This window comes from Melopsittacus undulatus, chromosome 12 (genome assembly GCF_012275295.1).
Source record: "Melopsittacus undulatus isolate bMelUnd1 chromosome 12, bMelUnd1.mat.Z, whole genome shotgun sequence".
NCBI lineage: Eukaryota > Metazoa > Chordata > Aves > Psittaciformes > Psittaculidae > Melopsittacus > Melopsittacus undulatus.
The window spans coordinates 1,425,124-1,448,397 of NC_047538.1; the positions used below are offsets into that span (position 1 = coordinate 1,425,124).

The following is a 23,274-nucleotide window of genomic DNA, read 5'->3' on the forward strand; positions in this document are numbered from 1 at the left end:
AGCAGGGCCTCCTCTTCATTAACTTCAAAGTAGGCAAGGGCTGTGACATCACATCTTAGTGCAGATTTTCCCAGGATTTATTCATGAGTGAAGTTTTGCAAACCAAACCTTATCTCTAGATCTTCTCCCCTCTGGCAAGTCACAGAGCTCCTTATCTGGCTTTAGGAAAATCATTTCAGCTGGAGTGGCAGGCTCTGTAGACACTGCATCCTCTGCTCCCGGAGGAATCGTTTAACTTTGGACTTAATCTGCTAATGAGACATGCCCTGAGGTCGGAGGGGAGTCAAAAGGAAGGTTTTAGCTGCTGTTGCACTAAGGGAAGGCTTTCTGAGAGAGGCCTGCGTTGGCTCCTGGCCAAAAGCCCCAACCCTGACTGTAGGTTTAAATCCTGATTTGCACCGTAATAGAACAGTTACACTTTTGAGTGGCCACAAAATCAGATAAAGCCACTAATTTATATAAACAGGTCTAGACTGAAGTTACTATCAACCACAATATACACACATGACCTATGCTTCCAGAGTCTTAAGTATATTACTGGTGCCGGAGATGAGGTTAGAGCTAATTTTACATCATTTACAAGGCTATTTAACTTGTTTGGTCTGATTTTATTGCTAGCACAATTCATGAGCAGCAGCAAAGGAATGTTGCCCTTTTACATCGTCAATTAATTTGGCACTGTATCTTCAGCAAACCCGCTGTGCTTAGAACTTATCCCTCCAGTGAACTACACCAGTATTGGAAAGGTGTCCCACAACAAAAGCATGTCTGAGACTGAACATGTGCCATTTCTTGATACTCCCCTTAGATTACCTGGGTTGTACTTCAGTATGGACTTGTTCACTCTTAGTCTTTTCCAACACAACAACATGTGTTGTGATTAGCAGATAAAAACCTCCATTCCAAAAGCTTCTGCAGTTTATGATTCATGAAGCAAATTTGTATCAATTTGGAGACACTGAAAGATGAAAGTGTTGCAGAGACACTGCAGTGCCCTTCCTGCCTGCTCACAGTATTGCTGCCAGGACAAATCAACCACAACTCCTAGCCACGGATCAGCTGAGATAAGTAGCTGGTACGTCAACACATTTCAGCCTCCTTCCTAGTCCAGTGAAACAAAAGTTGCTGTGTTTGAGCTGGTACCTGGAATTGCACAGCCACCTTTGTTCATACAGAGCACCCTTTTGCACCCAGAAAGTTCCTGCATGCTTTTAGGAAGTACAAAGTGGAGATAATCCATTGAAGTATGTCAGTCTTACTCCATGTATTTACAAAGCCTGGTGGTACCAACTCCTAGTTGGTCCTCTGAAGAAATGCATTCCAGTGTATCCCATAATCCTGGCTGGGTTTTGAGAAAAGCCTCATAATCATTCATGTGTTTTGCCTGTCAATGGCATGAGGGTTTTCTTCTCCACCTCTTCTCCTCTCTTGCCCCCAGGGCAAAGCCAGACAAGTTCTGTCAGGAGCTGGGCATGGGAGAGGCCTGAAGAGAGATGACTGGAAGAGTGAAAGGTGTGGCCATGCAGTATGAAACACCAGCCTTTGCTTTGGAAAGGAGAAAAGAACCTGAGGATGCCTGAAGTAGATCAAAATACTTAACCCAGCCCCTTAGTGAAACTTACATAAAAGTGAGCAAACAAAGCAGGCCGGTGGCAAAATCTTCCCAATTCCCACAGTGGGAATTGACAGAGCTGCAAGGAATGGGTAATAAGGAATTTACAGGTAGGCCTGGGGGAATCAGGACAGTAAGCCTGTTCTACCCACAAGCTTTTCTAGGTTAGTATTTAGAGGCTGTAAAGACATTAGACTATAATAATTGAATTTAAATTTAATCCTGTCACCATGGTAAACACAAAACACAGACCTCATTATAAACTGCTTTGAGTTCAGGCTGGAAGTAGTTTTTAAGAGAGAAGTGCTAAATAATTACTGTTAATATACAGTAATGAGATTAAAAGTTAGGTCTAAAGACACTTCAGAAGGCGAGTAAAAGCGTGAATTCCAACTCCTTTAGTCTAGAGTCATACCTTTTATTACTTTATATGTTGACTTAGCACTCAATGGGATTAACATTATTCACCTAAACCACAGCCAGTTCCATTTGTAGCCCAGCCACCCCTTTCTTCCTCTGAAGGAAACAAAACAGCATCTAAAATCAGCAAAGTATGTGAACACCTGCCTGCTATTCGACAGAGACCTTCCTTGGAAAGAAAATGTGTAATTTGCTGTCTGCATTGAGGTATTTAAGAGCAGCTCCCTCTAAAGAAGCAAACAAATGCCTACTGTTCCCACAGTCAGGACTACTTAAGGACAGGTGGCCCCATGCTGACTTTTTTCCAGTGGTTTTTCCAATTGCTTTGGTCTGCAACATGAACTGGGACTCCAGACTGCCTTGGGAGCAACACTTCCCAGCTCTGTTGTGTAGAGCAGTTGAGGAAGGGGCAGGGTGAGGGGTTGTTTGCAAGAAGAGGTCACGCAGGAGTCAGCCTTTACAATCCTATTAACGCTGGGACAGGGTCAAATGGAGTGCACGTTCCAACCAAAGCACCAAGTGGCCACAAGCTGTCACCCTGCAAAGGGTCCTGGAAGCTTTTGTGGGGAAAAAAAAGACAGATTTTTAATGGTGAATGTCTGCCACAGCACGTGTTGGAACCGGCCTCTGCTCCAGGGAACCAGAGCACACAAAGAAATACCCAGCCATAAAATCCTCTGCTACAAAGCAGAAAGAAGTGGCCTATCTGGGGGATGGGGAGAGGGGTAAGGTTTTTCAAGCTGCATATTTGAGGTAGGGCTTTGTAGATATCTACCAAAAGAAATACAATACTCCACCCTGCAAAAATAACTAGTGTGCAGCCGCCTCCGTTTGCTTGGCATGCCATCCAAATAACCCACTTCCATATGAAAATGTCCACAGAGATCTCAGGAAATTGTGGGGAGGGTAAATATGCAGGTGCAGAAAGGCCTTTTGTACTGGGAACACAGCAGACGGGATGAAGGGATAGAAAGCCAGTAAATAACATTTCAAAGGGAAAAAACAGAAATAGCTGGATCTCTGTAACAGAAATGCCATGGTCCAACAGGGTAGAAGGTTTGCACATTTCAAATGCAGCAGAAGGTTTGCACATTTTCCTTCCAAAAACCTGCATTATTATTTTTACTTACTGCATACACTGCTCAGGGTAACTGGTTCATAACACAGGGAACCTTAAATGTTCATGTAATACAGTTAAACATTTACTAGGACAGAAAGTTATGTTGACACTGAACTGTAAGAGTGTTTGTTTTTGAGAGCTAAAAACAATCAGAAGTTTAGATCACAGGGTAATGTTAGAGGTAAAGGGACGTGTGAAATTAAAAATGTGGATCCAATGCAGTGTTATTTCCATCACCTGAGTGGGTGAAAATAACTCCTAAAATTGCCTGGTTCAGCCAACGGTGAACTGAAAACTGCTGCATTTTAAACTAACCAAATGGAAAAATCAAGATCTAACATAACTTTATGGAAAAGAAGAATTAAAGAGCAACAAAAAGGGTGCCAATAGACCTGGACTGTTAGAGTTTGCCTTTATATTTCTGAGATGAATTCTGTAAGAGGGGCCTAATCTTAATCTGTTAAGTGGTTTTAACTGGAGTGGCCACTGCATTGCCTCCTTGGAGACAGCACTGAGACTGTTGGGGCCAGAGCCCTGGGCAGCCTACTGCAGGGTCAGTGGTGCTGGGTTCCCACTCCAAAATGGGCAGCTTTAATTCAGAATGGGAAATGCATTAGAAGCTATGAGGAAAGCCACAAGGAATGTTTACAAGCCTGAGGAAGACCTAGCAGCCAGACAGCCCCAGCTCTTGCAGGAACATCACAAAAAAGGAAGACAAGGGGAAGTGTTTCAATTTATTAAACTGAAAGAAAACAGACATGGAAACCAAAGGATGAATAACATTTCTAACACTGTCATTATAAACTACCCTCCAGGAAGGTCTAAAATATGCTCCAGATCATTCACGTGCATAATATGATGCAGCTCTCGACTGAAAAAATAATTTCTCCCACGAGGCTACTGGAGAAGTATTAGGAGTTAAAATAGCCCACATTAAATTCGTACATAAACTGAACACTGGTAACAGCTCCAGACATGCTCCCTAACACCCTCCTGTCTTTGCCTGCAAAACAGAGAACTGCTTCCATTAAAAAAAATCTAAAAGCTGTCAAAAGGAGCTTTTCTTATAAGTATTTTAGTCAAAGAAATCAAGCATACTGCTTAGAAGAAAGCAATATTTAAATGCTTACCAGTTTCCTGTCTTTTTATGTACCTTTCTAAATGTTATTTTTAATGGTGGCTGTTGCTATGCAACAGGGCAGAATTTCTAAAATCTATTCATTGTACAAATGACAGTTTTCAGCACAGATTTAACTCTCTCAGCCTAATAACTCAAAAAAGAAGGATGGAGCCTGCAAGCTCCCAGAGTATGTTTCCCCAAGGGGTACAGCAGGGTGATAAGGGTCTTTCACTTATTACTACACCAATTTTGCCAATACACTGTTAAAATGAAGTAGCTACCCTGCTTGTAAAACATGTAAACAAGCACAGCTCTAGTTAAATACGATATCAACATGTAGAAACAACAGTTCTCACCATTACTTTTGCCCAGAAATGATCAAGCAATTCTAATCACATTCTGCTTCAATGACACTATTTAAACTGACTGGGCAATCATAAATCAAGCTGCAGCATATCAGTAAGTTACAGTTCCCAGGAAGTCACTATCCTTCAGATGTGGCTGTCTATCACAGGTGTGCTTTTTAGGCCACTGCAATGCAAAATGAAGCTAATTCACTTTAACATGAACATAAAATTAATTCAGGTATCACAGAACATGAGATATTGTCCAGTACAATATATAATGTAACCTGGTCAGTACCTAGGATTTAGCTGAGGAGGCAGTAATATTATATTGAGGCACAGTAATTCCTTGTGTTCAAAGTCAGTAACAAGCAGAGCTTGATGCTATGAGGGTTTTCTGCTTACCAGGAGACTGTAGAGCACTGGGGATCTGTAAACTACCTCAATGAAGTGTGCAAAACTGATCTCTAAAAACCAGGCCTAGTTTGGGTTGACTTGCATTCACTGTAGAACAATCTTTACTTCCACTGGAAAATATTTATAGGTACACAAAAAAGATAGACACAGATGACCTAAATGACACAATTTGCAGGGGTGCTGACTGACAGCAGGCAGTGGAAAATCTGGACCGAATTGTCATGGTTAAAATTGCCCTTAGTGCCTAGAACCAGAAACAAGTAACACTACTTGGCCTAAATTTGTGACTCAAAAGCAAACTGAAAATACTTTAACTGGCGTTACTGATTCTAGTGGCTAAAGCAGCCATTCTGACTTCATGTACTGCAGCACAGTTCATCCCCATTACACTGACTGCCTTTGACAGGGATCTTTTTTCAATCTACAACCAGTGTTCCGATTATTGGGTTGTACAAACAATCTCAATGACAACAGGAAATCCTGTTCTTGTAATAGAATTTCAATGGTTAAGAATTTTCAATCCATTGTTTTCCCTTTTAAGCCATTCAGGAAGAGAAACTGAAAATTACTTTACAGAAGGACACTTTTTGAGCTTTCTGGTTTTGCAGAACTGCTGGGCTAAACTAAGACGAGGACAGTGGCTGAAGCCCCAGCACAGCACTTTCTCTGTGAGAGCAGTAAACAAGTGCACTGATATCACGAGGAGCTGGCTGACCCAGTGATGGAACTCAGGGCTGTAAAGGAGATGCAAGGTGCCAGATCACTACGTGCACAAGCTTCCCACACACATGTGGACACACATGCACATCCTCACAGCAGAAAAGGTGTCACAAAGTAAACTGCACTGGTTGTATGTCATCATCTAAGGAAATGAAACCCTGAAAAAACCCTCTGATGGCTGAATGTTCTGCTTTTGAAGAGGCAAACCTCTTGCTTCCAGAAAGTGCACATTCAAATCTAAACACGACATAGACAATTGTCTCCAAGGGGCCTGAATTAAAATCAAATAACAAGCAAGACAAAGAACTCTCTGCAACACTGCACAACCAGCGTACCTCAGAACCCCAAACCAGACAGCTCTGTTCACTGAGACAGGGCTCCTGTGTTTCCCAAGAGTCTTGGAAATGTTCTTACATCATTTCTGACAGCTCACTGTGGTCGGAGCCAGCCCTGTTCTATCACCACTTTGGGAAAGAAGCACTTGTACCAGCTGGATGTCTTTAATATTCTACTTGGAAGAATGAGCTCTTCTCTTTAAAGGCAGTAAGCTGGGTTTTGTCCTCACTGGTAATGGGTTTTTTTAAGAGGTGGGGCTTACAGAATTGGAGTTTGTACTCAACATAAAACCAAGCTGCTGGAAGCAAACATCAGGATTTCCTATCCCTGCTCCAAAATGCCACAGCCAAGTCTCACCCAGTGAATATGCTGATCAGAGAGACAACTTGTCTCTGTTTACTACTAGCAAAGAGATTAAAATGACAAGTCTGAGACAAACACTAATTTAATCTTCACATTGAAAACTTGTGATTGTCTACTGTCATTGTTGATCCATTCTTTCTAAGGGCACTTAAAGGTGAACTGTGCAGTATCTTTACAATATCCACTCCCATTAAGTTATTTTAACTCCAGTATATTTGAGGTTTTCCTTAAGGTCCATTTAAACAATTGTCTAAAAATTCCTGCTTTCAGGTAATGTGGTGCAAGTCTGTACACTTAGGTGTGATTCAAAGGACAAATGGAAAAGAAAACCAATTATAATTACTTAAAATACTGTGCTTTTGTTGAGTGGTAACTCCTGATTTCTTAATGTAGGCCTAGCTATGCAGGAACCATCTGCTGTTCAGTGAAGCTTCTAAGAAACACTGAAATGAGGTTTTGTTCAGTGTCTGAAGTTTGCACCTGATACAAGTCAGCACTCACAGACATTTGGCTCACAGTTTCAGTCCAGGACTCACTAGGAAAGAAGATGCATCTAAATGACAAACAGTACTTGTTGATGAAACTGGTGGAGCCTGGTATCTGTGCTGACCAAGAGGAGGAATGCTGGCAGTCTAGCCTGAACTCCATTTGCACCTCTTTTAAATGGCTGCTTCATTTAGATAAGGGATGAAATATATTATCCAGGTCATACAGCTACCATCCCACCTTTATAGCTTACATAGACTCATCCTAACCTGTGGCTAAAAATATGTTATATTACAGGATAATCACGCTGTATCAGGCCAGGATCTTTCTGGGCATCGTTTTTACACCACCTCACAAGATGTATAATTGTATGTTGTTTAAGTGTACTCAGAGGTCCAGCTGCCACTGATTACATATTGAGAGCCAGCTGTATCTCAGTCACATACATAAAGCATAACTGATTTCAGCAGAGCTGCATTTGTGCTTTCAAACACTATTTTATTGCTATAAGTGGAGCACTGCCACATCTGTTCAGGCAGTGTTAGAAAACAGAAACCCCAATATTACTCAAAACAAGCTCTGTGGCACTGTATTCAATAACTTGTAATTAAGGTGGCAGCATAAGGGTGGCTGTCCACAGAATCCTTCTGTAATTATGCACAGTTTATGCCTAAGCTAATAGGATGAACAGTTTAAATTCTGGCAAGGTACCCATCTATTCCCAAGTCTATGAATTAGAATCAATTTAATCTCCACTGGAATAAAGGTCAAACAACGTGGATCTGACCCTTTTCTGCTGGCGTCAGTGTTATCAGCCAATGGATCTGGCAGTGCCTGGGTCTGACTTGTTTGACTCTTTAGCATGTTGACATAATGCTTTGAAGAACAGGGTCTGGGCCCAGCTAAAAAGATCTCTCTAATAATTTCTGCATTATATTCCTGATAAGCACACAGGCTTATGAATTCCAGTTTGCTCTCTCTTGGTGGGCAGCTCTGAGGCTGTTCTCAGTCTCCCTTTCCTAGACAATACCTTACAGGAGCAATGGTATTTGATTTATATGTTCAATTCAGTCCAGAAATCAAAGTGAAAAATGAACATTAAAAACTAACCAATATTTGGTAATGGATCTTACAGCAAGCACTCAAAATCAATAAGCATTAGCTGACATTTTCAAACCATCCAGAAGGAAAGTTACAGAATTTCTACATGCTTGTCCAACTTTTGTGGAAGGAAACTGTCTGTTTTATTTCCCCCATAGTTCCTGTAGAATTCAGTGGAGTTCATCATCATCATCATCCATTTGTCCTAGTTCTGTTGGGAAAAATGTCCTAATACTTTCATACCTCTCAGCTTACTACATGTAAGGCTGTGTTCCTGGTCTGGCTCTAGGATGTAAAATCAGCTAGCTCTTGATGTCCTAACCTTGTGTCTGTTCTCTTTGAATGCTGCTGATCTGTTTGAGGAATGTAATCCAGAGTCTCTTCAGAGTTTTCTAAGTGGATTTGTACTACCCACTGTATAATATCACCCTATCAAGACAGGTTTCCACAGCAAGGTAATAAATAAATAAATACATCTACCTTTGATTCCTTCTAAACATTTTAGTCAGAATGCTTAGAAATGTGCTCAGGGCTTATGGTCACACTTAAAGCAAATTGCTCTGCCAGACTAATGAGACATTAGCTCAACAGCATGTTGAATTTATTTTATAATGCAGTAAAACCTACCTATATAAGTCAGTGCTTCAGATGGAGATAGTACTACATATCTGAGACAACTTCTTCCTAGCCTGTGCCAGACTCATGACAAAATGCAACAGAAATACAGCAGCACATTTACAAGCCACAGTGGTGATGAAAATACACAAATAAAAGAGGAATGGATCACTTCAGGTAAGCAAGGTGAAACATCATAGACCAAACCCATCTTGTCAGCCATGCAATTCAGAAAAGCAGCCTTGTGCTTTCTTGGTACAAGTAAGATGAAGATCACAGAATGACAGAAGGGTTGAGGCTGGATGGGACCTCTGGAGGTCATCTGCCCCAACGCCCCTGCTCACAATCCCGAACCTAGATCACTGCTTCAACCAGGTCAACTCTCACTTTCAATCTCCCTGCCTCCCCCTTTAAGCTTTCCAGGTCTAAGCTTCTGTATTAGCTTTCAATGCTGCTATCCCCACATTCCTGATCACCTTTCATTTAGCATCAGATCTCCTATTGCAGGCTTTACCTCCCAGCATTAACTTTTAAAAACCCCTTTGTGTTTTCCACCACGTTGAAAACATTCTCCAAAACTCTTTGTTGTTGCTCTTCAAATCCCACCTTAAAACTTCTATTCTGTGATGCATTTCCAAAAACTTCAGAACAGCCAAATGAGTGGTGCTGAAACCACCATCAGTACAGATTCCTGTGTTTGTATTCAGTTGTTGCCTTTTGTTTCATACCTGTGTTGTAAATCCTGAGGTAAGCATCTTTCTAATGTCCTTATACAACTCATTTAATATCTTTATGCTAAATAATTTCTGGTGCATGCGTGGGTTTCTGAGGCCCTACAACAATGTTAATATATGACCTCATCTTACTTCAGGATTTCTTACAGCATTGACAGTCCTTAGCATTTGTGGGAAGCCTCATTTAACTGTCTTGGTGCCAGCCCTTAAGCATTTTAAGAAGTGCTGGCTTTTGGTGTGCCAACACAGCACAGTCTCACTGGGACAATATTTTCACTTGACATCACTGTATCCTGATGTGAGATTACAAGCCTGTTACTCTGTAAGTTCTACTTCTTGTTAACATTATTTATTCTCCTTACAACATACCCAGTAACAAAAGACAGGTATGTTCTAAATTATAAACCAAAACAGCTCTGTCCAGAACACTGCTTCAGAGACATCAACAGATCTGATAGCAGATAATTTCTGGCTGTACTTGCCAAACAGAGACATTTTGTGAAGGTGTGATTCAAAGGGATGGCCTTGGCACAGGCACACACAACAGGCTCAGTGCCATCTGAGCCCGGGACTTGGAACAGGGGTTCTTCTGCCCATCCTTAAATTGAATCAACAAGGAAGCATGCTGCCAGCAGGAAGCTGTTAAATAAAGCTGCTGTCAGTATAGAATCTTTATAGAAAGAAAGCTTTTCTAGAGACCATAAAGCCACTCAATCAAATCTATGCTCTCACAGTTTACCAAATGTTCCAAGTTAATACATTATTTGCATGACATGGAAAAACATTCCCTTCCCAATTCTTTTCATGTACTTCTGCTTACTGCTATGTTATGACATGCTCTAATAGCTCAATGTAAGATTAAGTGCTTACATTTAAATAAGATTAAAGTAACCATCATTAAAATATGCCTGAAACTGTTCAGTTCCTCTGTTTGGGGGTTTTTTCAACCACACACATGACAGGAGAGATTAATTACCTAGAACCTGATGTGTGCACTACTGGTAAATATTCTCTTACTACTACTACTACTATTTTCTTACCTACAACATAGAAAATGCAAAATTCTCTTTGAAATTACAATATTTTTCAGTTTGAGACATGTCAGATTGCCTTTTCAGATGCTTATTTGCATCTCTAAATCACTACAGAGAAATCCATTAGCTACACAGACTGTATGTCATTCTGGTATCTCAGCAGGGCATAAAAAGCATTCAGGATGTGGACAGATGGTCTCTTGACAACACTGTCTTAGTACTGGAACCTAAAAATACATATGTAAATTTTATGCTGAGCCTTTTAGAAATGATCATGCACCAGGCCAACTCAACATCTGTTTGTGCAGCACGTTCACATACTGCATTGGCATGGGGTAAAGTACATTGGAACTGTGTCCATTTCTTTTAACATACTTTTAAAGGCTTTCTGATTTCTTTACGTTACAGCATGGTGCCTATTAAAACCAAGTACATGGGGATTAATTGTCTCCCAGGAAAAATCAGTTTCTCTCAGCTCTGAAATGATGCAATTTTAAATCAGCTCTTTTCCTTCTATCAGAACTCATCTCAGGGTAGCCAGATCAGGTCTATCCATGTTCTGCACTCAGAATGAATTGCAAAGTACATGTCAGAAATCAGTTAGTACTTGCAGAACACAAGTGTCTACTTGATGGCTGGCCCAGATGCACTACATTTAAAACCTGACAGGCAGCAAGCAAAAGGGCTTCCTGAGTTCACTTCAGGTATGCTCTCCTCTCTTCCCAGCTCCATTATCAGCAATGATACACTCTTGTACATGACCAAAGAAATGTTTTTAGGTTTGTAGTCCAGCTGGATGGAACTCCATGGCAGATTCAAATTCCTGGGCACTAAGAATTTGATGTCAGGTTCTTATTTAAGCAAGAGCTAACTCTCAAATACAGTATAGTGAGAGTATTCTACAGGATCTGAAAGTGAAATCAGGGATGAATGTTGAGAATGACCAATATTTTAAAACATTTTAGATTAAGAACCCTTACTGAAATCTGTGTGAGATGCTGTTAGCTATTGTCCTACACATTTAAAAAGGTCACAACTCTGAATGACTTTGAGCATCAGTCTCAGTATTTTGCCATCTCTTCAGAAGATTAGTGTTCATTTCCTTTCCAGCTCTAGTCAGAATGCAATTAATCTTTCATCGTATAGCATTGGTTTAAGTTATAAACAAGTATTTGAAACTTGTATGTACTTATACAGACCAGGACAATGTCAACATGATTCATAAAGACCAAAGTGAAATATTCACTGAACTACAGATGCTGTGTAACTAATGTGGGAGGAGCATGCCACTGGAAAAACTCGCTTCAAAACTTGCCACATCTCCCATTACTGGGAATACAAGGCTAACATCTAAGACTCGATACCATATTTTACATAACCTCTCTGCAATACTCTCATCCTAACCACCATTTATAGTAAAAAATCTCAGGTAGCTAAATCTCTCCAACTATACAAGACTCTCAAGCACCTGCAGCTCCACAGTCCTGTTGAATTCAGTGGAACGCTGTGGGAAACTGGCCCCATTTCAGCAGTGGTGTGGGCTTGCACAGCTTTCATCCCTTCCATGGTGTTCCTTCATCCACTGACTTCTTATTACAACCCAGTTGTAAGTGAACTGAAAGAGGACAGCACACTCCAATGACAAAGTATCTTCCTAAATGAAGACATTAAGGTCTGACTTTAAAAATGTTGTGGAAACAATGACGGAAGGAACAGTTGAGATTTCAATTTGGGTTGCTTTTTTTTGTAGCCTGAACAAAATCGGGAGTGATAGAAGCACAATACAAACCAAACCACTGCCACCAAAAATGCCTGATCGCTTTTCAAGGCAAAAGTTTAAGAATTGCCTTCAGGATCTTTGTTTGCTATCCCATAATCATCACTGATTATTGCATTTGTGGTGTGCTACAGCTGCTCATCACATTGCCATCCTGTTAAAAGCACCTTGCAGACAGAACTGTCCAGACTGCAGTGATGACAGAGCAGGGTCATGGCTCTCAAGCAGCACATTCCACATGAGAGTGAAGCTTCTATTTGGTGCTGGTAGTGGTGATCCCAGCTCTCTGCCATCCTGCAAGGGTTCCTGGCTGTGCTGCTACTCCAGACTGCTTACCTTATTACTGCACAGGCATGCAAACCCTCTGGTCTCAGTCTCCTACAGGACAGGAAGTGGATGTTCAGAGGACAAACCAGTGACAGATCTTCCAGTGTATTTATGAGGTAATTTCTTGCACAGCGAGGAATGTGAAGAACTGCTCAGCTCCTCTCTGCACTACTGTCATGCTGACCCAAGGGCTGCCCCTAACTCATTTGGTATTTTGGAGGCATCTCTCATGCCAGAACACCCCTGATTCCCTAGAAGCCCTCTGTTTCATTCAAGATCTACAGCTACCGAAAAGCTAAACATATCACAGCTGGAGGGCAAAAAAAGAAAGCCAAATAGGAGCACAGAATATACAAGCTGTGAAAGAAACTGAGACCACAGAAGTGAGCACAAAGGAACTCTATGAAAGTCCTGCTGTATAAGATCCCTTGTAGATATGCTGCTGAAGATCCATACTGCTGATTTCTGAACTCAGAGCCCTCCATGTAAATAAAAAACCTAAGGAATTTTTGACCAGTCTCCCAATAAGAAAGGCCTAAGAAACTCTTCCAAAGTCACCGTCAGATAACTTTGAATACTAAAATACATACACACATTGCAAATCTGTTTCTATCCTATAATTATATATGTTTCAGTTACTTTTTTAGGTTTTGGTGACATTTAATAACCCAGAATGTCTAAGAACCAAATATCTTTTTCCTGTTCAGCCAGACCTCAGATTAAACAATGTGTGAACAAAATAAGTAAAAATTACAAGGAATGTTTTTAGACCTCAAGGAAATGCCTGAAAACCTGACAAAGAGCAAGACATGCAAACGATACACAAAGGACACACGAATCAAAATTTCATCACTGGAGATCATCAAAACCAGGGCTGACAACTCTCTGGCAAAGAGTCTGTAACAGAAAATGCTGTAGGAAAAGCAAATGGCTTAGAGGAAACCAGAATTATTTTTCCAACACTTAAGCACCAGTGAATGAACCCATTGAGCCCCTACGTCCCTCTGTCTACTTACATCTGTAGAAGGCTGTTCTTCTACACAAGATATATTGTTCAAAGGGGCCAGTCTTTCCAACATTAACTCATTTATGCAGTATATTCTTTGCAAAACACCATTAGGCTTTGGAACTGGGTTTTTATTTCATAGGCATTAAATCATAAACTCATAAAAATCTCTCCTTCTCTTGTTTCATTAACACTGGTCTACTCTGCCATTTTGGCTCACCACAGAAAATCAACAGGTAAGAGCTTTAACAAAGCTCCCAATGTGTAAGCCTCAGGCAGAGACTGTTCATCAAGTGCTTTTAAGGTGTAGCCAAAAAAATCTCAAGAGTTAAAGCCTACAGTAGTGAAGATCTTGAATGCTGCAAGCAAGCAAGAAGGTACCAAAGGCAGTAAGTACATTTCTCCAGTAATTCACCCACAGCAAAGTAGCTCCTCAGCAAGCACTTCTGAATCTGGCCACATCTCTGAGAAACAGCATGAAAGCTGAATTACAACACTTGAGTACTTCCAGAGAGCATTCAGTGCTATCCATCCTTCATAATAACACTAACATGTCCCCTACCATCTGTAAACCACTCTTCCTCTGCATTCAGCAAATTTGCATGCTTTTGGTTTTTGCTGGAAGTGCTGCAGGAAGCATTTAAATACACAATGCCTCCCATGACCAAGGAGTTTCTGGAAACTTCTACCTGAAAGTAAAAAGGGAGCTCTGGATCCTTTGAGCTCTTAGTATACACCTGCACAAGGATGATCTAATGATTAAAGTTGCTCATTGCCAAAAAATCACTGGTTGTTTTAACTGAAAACAAAACAGAAGACATACACTTTCAAAACTGGAAGTACAACTGCTACCAACCACTTTGTCCCCTTGCTGACCATCTCATCAGTGAGGCCAATGAACAACCACGAGAAAAGACACAGCACCTCAGAAGGAAATGTCTCCTGGACATTTCTCTGCCGAAGTCTTATTGAAGTTACAATGGCAGAGCAATGGATTAAAGAACAAGATTAGAGAATGGGAATCAAGATGGATTTGCATGATCATGCCCAACAGACTTCTGTTGGATTGAGAATTTCAGTCTCCATGCTCAACTACGGAATAACAGAATGAACCAATTTGGAAAAGACTTCAAAGATGATCCAGTCCAGCCGTTCCCCAGCCCTGCCAAGGCCACCACTGACCCATGGCACTGAGGCCTCATCTCCACGCTGTGTGAATCCTTGCAGGGACAGTGACTGCAGCCCTGCCCTGAGCACCCTTTGGAGAAGGAATTGTTCCTCAGCTCCATCTAAACCTGCCCTGGTGCAGCTTGAGGCCGTTTTCTCTTGTCCTATCAAGAGGAGGTGGCTGGGAGAAGAGATCAGATACCTGAAAGGAGGATGGAGCCAGGAGGTATCTATCAAGCAGAAGACACTGTATTTCCATTTATATGAACTTTTTTGGAATTTATTTCTTGCCATCTTCACAGCTTTAAATGCAGGATCAATTTTTACAGTAAAAAAGTAGCAGATGTGACTATTCATAATCTTAGTCTGATACAACACTTGCCATCTGACGCAAAAACTGCTCAGATACACCCCATTCACGATTAACAAAATCAGCCTGGGAAAACAAAGATAGAGTGCAAAATGTGATCCAATCCAGTCTAATTATCAGAGGAAATTTCAGATGCTAACAGCCTCAACTAACCTATCTTTCAGAAGATTCTAATCTCAAAAATATGGTTATATATCGCCGCCTACCTCCAAAACTCTGTCACTATGTCTGTGTGCGCAAGCGCATGGTGGGTTACGCTGCACACCCCCTATTAGAACCTGAACCTATATGTTCCTGTTTCTGCTCTCCTCTAAGTAACAGTGTGCTTGGCCTCAGAATTTCACGCCTTTGGTGTACATGCTTTTTTAAACTTGGAATATTGTGACTATGAATCTGCCATACTATGAATCTGCCATTAATCATTAATGATGCTCAATAATTCAAGCTTTGCTGTAACTGGAAAGCAACCATGTAAGAAGACAACAGAAAAATACAATAGTGACTTTTGACAGGCCTCACTGAGGGATGACTTGCTAACCACTTCAAGCCTTATTAGTTTTCTTTTTGATTGTCTAAGGCAAAGCATAAAATCAAAGAGTAGCGCTGAACAGAGGTCTTGTGTTCTACGTGGAAACTGCAGCACATTCACAAAGTCAGGGCTGAGCACAGAAGGCAAGAAAGAAATGAAATCTCAGCACAATGGGAATGGAAGCTACCACATCCAGGTAAAACTGTCCTTAAAAATGGGAAGGAAGCCAAGAATAAGCCTACTTTAGTGTTGCAGGGAGAATGTCACTACCAAAGGCAGAAAGGTAGTGCCACTGCCAGAGAGCATCAAAACTTGCTGAGTGCCATATTTGACTTACTGGATAGCCATGACGGAGCTGAAAGGAGAATCTAATCTCAACTCAGTAAATGCAAATACTGGATCATCTTGATGACAGACATGAAAAAAACGCATACTACAACCCCCTCTAAGTTCTAAATAGTAACTAGGAACCACACAGCATTTGACAAGATCACAAGACAAGTACAGAGGTTCCCAACAATCATTTTCCTTTATCTTTCCTTCTAAGATACGTAGAGATGTTATAGATAAGACATACAAATGAACTACAGTCTGTAGTTGTTTACAGTCATTTCATCCTCGGCTCTGTATCTTGAAGAGCTCCCTCTCCTTTGGCCCATGTCACCAAGTTCATTAGGGATGATGGCTATTGTTCAGTGTCCAGCTCAACTGCAGCTAAAACAGCTCTGCAGCTAGCTGGAGAAATGGTGGTACTTGAGTACCAGAGCTCAGGCTAGCAACCAGCCAGGCTAAATAAATAATGAAGCATGGCATTCTAACAGATAATATAAATACACCTCCAGCAAATTGCTTGGGTCCAAAGGTCAGGCAACTTGTTTGCTCTGTCTTCCAAGAATTTGTAAATCTCAACATGATGTTTAAACACAAACATCTACAAACATCAAAGTTCAATGCTGACATATTTTACACCTCAAAGTAGCATGCCAGAATAGCTTTATACCACACAGAGAAAACTGCAAAGCATGTGTAAGGAACTGACAAAACACTATGCAAATTTTTCTTTAAATATCCTCTCATTCTGTATTTTTCTCCTTCTTTATTCTCTCTTGACTCTCATTCATCCTTTCTCACACAGGAGTATTTATGCAGCCATCTAATTTCATGATTCCTGTCTTTCATTTCCATAAAGGGGGAGATGAAACTTTAAATCTCAAGCTTTGTCTCAGGGTATGTGTGGGGTTTGTATTCCTGATTGAGACACACATATGGAGACACCTGTACTTATGAAAACACAAGGTTTGAAGGTAAACCATCAGTTCCTGAGCTAGAGAATGGACACACCAGCTACACAGGCATTTCCAGGCTGTTGTGCAGACAGACCAGGCTCTGATACTCTCCTTTTTCCTCTTCCCTAAAGGAAACCTGCAAGCAATCTCACAGCTCCTACTTACATTGTGTTTTTCTTCCTTGCTAGGTTCTCATTCATCTTATTTTTTAATAGCTCTTGACTGGCCAAAAGCAAAAGACTTCAGAAAGCACAAGAAATTAGTCTTGCAAGTGGAAAACCACTGGGGTGAAACTGAACCCTTCTCCCCATGTTTGCAAGAGCCAGAGCTGCATACACCATCTGCCCCTTTCTGAGTCAAGACCCCTTGGGGGTGACAAACATAGTGTCACATTGGGTGACAGGCAGTGGCAGTCTGGCTGTGCCCAAGGAGAGCCTGAGGCTGGCACCAGAGATCAGCTGCACCCTCCCTGCTTGCACCCAGTCTTAGCAACCAGGATTGCCAGGAAGCAGCCTATGAATAGAAATGCAAGTGAGCACTAGCTTCACACTTGGGGATCACCTAGCTCTCCTCTCCCTGCCACAAGAAAACTTTGGCTGGAGCAAAACCCTCCACTTTGTCAGCAGAGAATCCACAAGGGAAGCTCTTTCTCACAATCATATTTTCTTTGATGAGCTGGGAAAAGAGAGGGTGCAGGGAAGTAGGACAGTGGGCAACTTCTGAAATGTAAGTCAACGTAATGGCTCAGCACGCTGGGTTTTCAAAAGATTAGTGCCCCTTCTCCCCTCTCCAAGGTGATCCCATCAATCCCACCCAGAGAAAAGGCTGTTAACCTCTGAGTGGAAGGCTCTGGAGCAGAGCAGAGCAGCAGGTGGGAGCTCCCCTCACACCCATGCTCACCTTCCTGGCTCCTCGCTTTGCGAACTCCCTGGCCAGATGCCGGCCGATGCCTCTGCCGCCGCCGGTGACCAGCACGTTCTCCCCAGACAGGTCCCGGAGCTTGGGTGGCAGCACCATGCACACGGCAGCTTTCACCACCAGGTAAACCATCTGCACAGGGAAAAGCAGCAGAGCGCCCAGCCACTTCCAAATCATCCTCTTGTTCCAAGCAAGCCAGGAAGGCAAAATCCTCTTCCAACCCTTCACGAAACCAAGTTGACAGAGAAAGAAATCCAATACCCTTCCTGCACCCCCAGATGGGTGACAAGTCTTCCACCCCCTTCCAAACCTTGGGGGACGAGAGATTCCTGGACTGACAAAAAGCCTTCTCCCCCCTAAAAAAATTGGGGTAGGAGTAAAGTAGTACAGAAGACCAAGTCACTCCCCTGTTTCTTGATGAGTGTCCTCTGGGATTGTCACATGCAGGTAAAATGGTTTCCTTGCTTTTTAACTGGAAGACAGGTTTTTTAAATTAGAAGAGAGGAAAAAAAAGTGAAATTAAAACTATCCATCCCTCAGCTTCAAGGACCAACACAAAAATCCAATATCCAAATGGAAGGCTTTTATATTTGGAAAAATAAAATAAAGCAGCCTGTCTCCAAATTTCAGCCTGCAGTGCCTTCCAGGCAGCTCATTTCTATTCTTAGACTCAGGAAATTGCTTAAATAAGAGAGAATTGCCAGGACCTTCTTTTTACGAAAGGCTCAACTCAGAGTAAGGTTGTTGGTTTTGTTTTCATATCTATAAATATCTGTAGCCGTTCTGTCCTGAGCCGGTTGCAGAGGTTGAGCTGATAACCGCCTCTCGCTGCCCCCTCGCCTGGTTTTTCACTTGGAGTATCTGAGATCACAGACGCCGTGCACTATTTCAGCGCTGGCTCTTGCTCATTTCTCCTTATGGCGCTCTCTGGCTATCACAGCCGCGGCGCTGGGGAGGTTTTTATACCCCATTAAGCCTGATTGACAGTTGAAGTGTTGGGGAGCTCTCACTACTGTTGCTGTGAGTGGCTGGCTCGGCTCTCCCCTCCCCCGAGCTCTCCCGCAGCCGCCGCACACCAGCTCCAACACGCAGCCCGAGGCGGGCGCTGCCTGCGAGTCGGGGCTAGCTGCGTGCTGCCGCGGTCCCTGGGCTCCGCCACCCGCGCAGGCAGCCCCTGTCCCCCACCCTGACTCCCTGTCCCCGCTGCCCTCCCCCCCGGGACCCCCTGTCTGCAGCCAGACCCCCTGTTCCCCCACCCGGACCCTCAGCTCAGGAACAGGCAGGGTTAAGGCTGAGTTCAAACCTTGGAGCTCGGGTACAGAAGTGTTGACCCAGGATAAGCTGGTGTGGAGGGGAATGGTTCCTTCAGCGCCGGATTGCCAGGCTGGATCCAGCTAACCATCAAAATCTAACACTAGACCAATGTTTTTATGAACAACACAACTCATGGATTTTCCGTGCTGGAAGATGCTTGCGCTGCTGAAAACTGGTGCTGGAGTAGTGGGACAATAAGCGGCAGGCTCGGTATGAAAGAGGGAGACACTTCCTCATAACAAAGGATGTTTTTTTTTCTCTGTACTTTTCCAAGCCCTTTTTGTCCAGTTAGGAGGGCATAGTTGCAACACAAAAAGAACTCCGTAGCACTTTGGACTCTGTTGTAACAGGAGAAAGAGCAAAGGTTCTTGCAACACTGCCCCCCAGCTTGGTTGTTGGCACTGTAAAGTACGAAGCAGGTATGATTTGTTTTAGCTGTACTGATGAAGCCTTTCTGAGGATCTAACTGCACATCTGAACTGAGAGTGCTGCTGGAGCTTTGACAGCGACCAGAAACAACCTGATAACCCAGTATGCAAAGCTTTGAAGGTGTCACAAAAAGCTCAAAGGTGTCAAACCTCCATTGCTGTCTTCACAGCTGAGCTGGAAAGAACTTAGACTTTATATCTGTATATACTATTAAGAATGTGCTAAAATGAATCCAATCCCACAAGTTAATTCAGGAGGTCGGGTCTATATCCACTGTCCTGGGAAGCCATCTAGTGGTAAAAGCTACAGTTGCTGGAAAATTACACGTTTGAAAGACACCTTCCAACCTTACAGTTACTAAAGCACCACTGCAGTGGAAGTGTATGATCTAAGCACTTACATAGGTAGCCAAAGTATACTACACAACCAATAGAAATTAATTAGGAAGCTGAGTCTCTTTGAAGAGAAATTCAATTTTATGCCGTGGAATCAATCACATTTCTGGAAGCAGGCATTGTTCACAGGGGCCACAATGTAAGTGTTCAGGGGTTATTTGTTCTCAAAGAGAAGAGCAACCGAGTTTCTGGTGTCACCCACATTTAAAACCTTTATCACACACAAGATTTTTAACATAAAATATGAAGAAGATGTAAATCCTTGAATTTCAGCTCTGTTCCACCAAAGTTTTCAGAAAAAAAAGAAAATAAAATTTAGAGAGAAACTTGCAGAGTTCTTACCTTTAAATGGCAGGTTTCCTCATAATAAATAAGCCATATGACTATCACTGCATCATCACTGAGTGTCAGGAGAGAGCTTTTTGGAGAGAAGAAGATGAAGCTCCTAACCAGAAACTGTAAGTCTGGACAGATTGTTGGGATCAGGTGGTACTCCCTAACTTAGCTGCATCTGAAATAACCGGAGCTCAAAGACTTTCCATTGCTGCTTGGCAGCATTTAGCACCTCTGTGTGTTTTTACAGTAATACCTTTGGAAACGGAGCTAGGGGAGGACCTGTCATTCTAATTTTCCTCTCAGTCCAAAAACTCCGTGGAGGAGAGAGAAATTACACAGACAGCTTAGTGTCTGGTTTAGACTAGAATGACTCAGTGTCTGGACTGGTAACAAATATAACAACTTGCTGGTACGGACATAAGGAGCAGTGTACAAAATGAAAGGATATGAAGTTCATAAAAATAAATCTGATTTTTTTGATTCCTGAGTTCAGTCTCTTTATGCATAAACCACCGCAGACACATTTAAAATAGGAAAGTCAGTAATATTACAATTAACCTGTTCATATTAAAATCAAAATTCAGTGTTTAAAACATTTGCAGATCCTTTGAAGCCAGTGGGAATGGAATAACCTTGTGAATATGGATTTCAATCTCTTTCCAGCTTCAAGAATACCTTAAAATGCATTGAAAGTATTTTTCATTCATTATGATTTTGGTTTATTGAGCTATGTGCGAAGTTGTCACCATTTGGAGTGGAAGTAAAAAGACAGTTCTAGATATTTAAAATTTTCCTCTTAAAATTCCTTGGAAGTATGAACTATTTTACTTCTTTACTACATTACTTTAGATTTACCTTGAAGCACTGAAAACCAGGAGCCACTACCTTGTACAAATGTACAAAAGCAAGAAGCAAAAGCAAGACTTCTAGCAAAACTGAAGTTGCTGCATCTTGTCTGTAATAAATGTGGTGAAATGTACATGCAAGTTAGGAATTCACCTACTTTGGCCCACAAGTCAAATAGCTTCAAATTCTACACATAGTATGCAGAACACTGAGAACAGCTGAGGTTTGTCCCTCTCAATTACAGTTCCACTCTGAAAAGTGGGGAAAAATAGTATTGTGGGCTTGTGCTCTTTTTTGGCAAGAGGACTTTTCCCAAACTGTCACCTTTACAAAACCAACATTGCTTTTGTTCAGAGTTGATCTTTGGTTGCTTAACCCCCTAACCAGACCTCCATGTAGGTTTGGTTGTCTAGACTCCTTACAGGAAACATCTAGTGCAGACAGCGAATTGGTACATACCTTTGTTGATAACAAGGATCTGTCACATCACAGCAGTTGTTCCTAACTGTAAGTTAGAAGTTGTCCCAAAGTGAATTCCTTCATGTTTCTGCTCACAAGTCTTTCACCACTGCACTGGCCTGTTAATTTTGTAAAACTGCATCAGTTGCTATAGCTTGGTTGCAGAATTAATTTTGTACTTTGGATAATTGCACAGTACTCAACTATTTGTTTCCTATACAGACACAATGAAGCATTAATTGAAAAATAAAAAACAACCCAGAAACTTGGTTTAAGCCCTTTTCATGGCACCTTATAAACTACTAAACTTTATTCCAGCCAGCAACAAGGGAGTCATAATACATCTCAGCAGTAACTCATTCAGTTTTGGCTTCCACTTGTCTGTTTAAATTTCTGGGCTTGTACTTCTTAGGAGAAGTGTAAAGGAATACAGCTTTAACGGAGTTTTATAAATCTATTCTGAATTAATAAGTTCAAATTTAGATTATCCCTGAATGACCCACACCTGGGACCACTGCTCAAAAGATGCCTTTATGCTTTCTGAATATTTAACCACAGTTGTGCCTAATTGTAATAGCTCAGTTTAAAAATAAACCTGTTGTTCACGTATAGGCAAGCTAATTTACAGGGAGGTTAGGAAGGTCTTTTGTAACTGAAACCCAGCTTTTGGATCACAGTTAGTGTAGATTTACTCATACTCTCAATGAGTCATAGAAACCTACTTCTTTTTACTTTCCCAGTCTTGAAGGAAAAAAGAGCAGTGAAAAGGTAACATTTACTTCTAAAATAAGTTGAAACACTCTCTTGCATAACACACTCACATAACATACATATCTTGCATACACATCACTTGCATACACAAAGGTCCATTTTTGCAGAACAGTGTTACATGGATCTATGAAGAGGTTTGGGTAGAACATCTGAATGCTTATAGCTTCATGTTGCACCTCTGTATGTTGGCAGAACTCTGCATTGGCTCACAAAGCCTTTGCAGCCAAGTTCCTAGCAAACTTGAAAATCTGTGCAAATCAAGTTGCTAAACTGCAAGAACTTTTGACAGTAAAAGGAGCTGGAAATTAAAAGCGTGCTCAATGCATGTCTGAAAGCTATTTGGGCTAAGAATTCCGTGTTTTAAACTTTAAAAAACTGCACCCAAATATATATAGGACATTGGTAAGCAGACGGAAAAAAAATGGGAACACAGAGCAGCACTGTCACACAGTGGAAAGTCTGCTACTGGTGTGTTAAGAAATAACAGTTTTTTACATCACTGCACAGTTCTTTACCATGGACAATCTATCACAATCACAGGTTAAAAGTAAACCTGCTTTAAAAAAGGAAAACCTTTTGCCAAACTGGTCTGGTTTTTGTTACATGAAGCACTGCTGTCAGATTTGGATAAATCAAGAGCTAATTTTTTTGCTTGTCAATTTCATTCTTCCTTTGAGTTCACATTTTCCATTTGAAATGTGTCCCAGTGGTTCTTTGATTTCACACTGGCCCTGTGTGTGCTATTAAGCATTAAGAGTCTGATACTGTTGCCTTGTGAGTGGAGCTTTGCCATGGACTAAACTCAAATGAACACATTTCTGTTTAACTTTCAGCCTTGACAGAGAAGTCTCTGTCCAGCCCTGTGTGAAAAGCTACATGCGAATGTGTCACTACTCTTCCAGGGTCTCACAACAAAGCAGTA

General features: G+C 41.6%; 1 protein-coding gene across 4 annotated transcripts in view; it reads right to left on the bottom strand.

The window, feature by feature from the left end:
* DHRS3 (dehydrogenase/reductase 3) overlaps window positions 1-23,274 on the bottom strand; it is a 180,028-nt gene that overhangs the window by 15,451 nt on the left and 141,303 nt on the right. For 2 of the 4 annotated variants that reach the window (XM_031042445.2, XM_034068273.1), the window contains one exon: window positions 21,582-21,700. The exons of 1 other annotated variant lie outside the window; for it this stretch is intronic. Coding sequence is in view for 1 of the 3 variants with exons in the window: in XM_034068271.1 (XP_033924162.1) it covers window positions 17,785-17,979 (195 nt within the window). In the remaining 2 variants the exon portion in view is untranslated. Of the gene's footprint in view, window positions 1-17,784; window positions 17,985-21,581; window positions 21,701-23,274 lie in introns of those variants that run through there. One more of the 4 variants, XM_034068271.1, reaches the window with a different exon arrangement.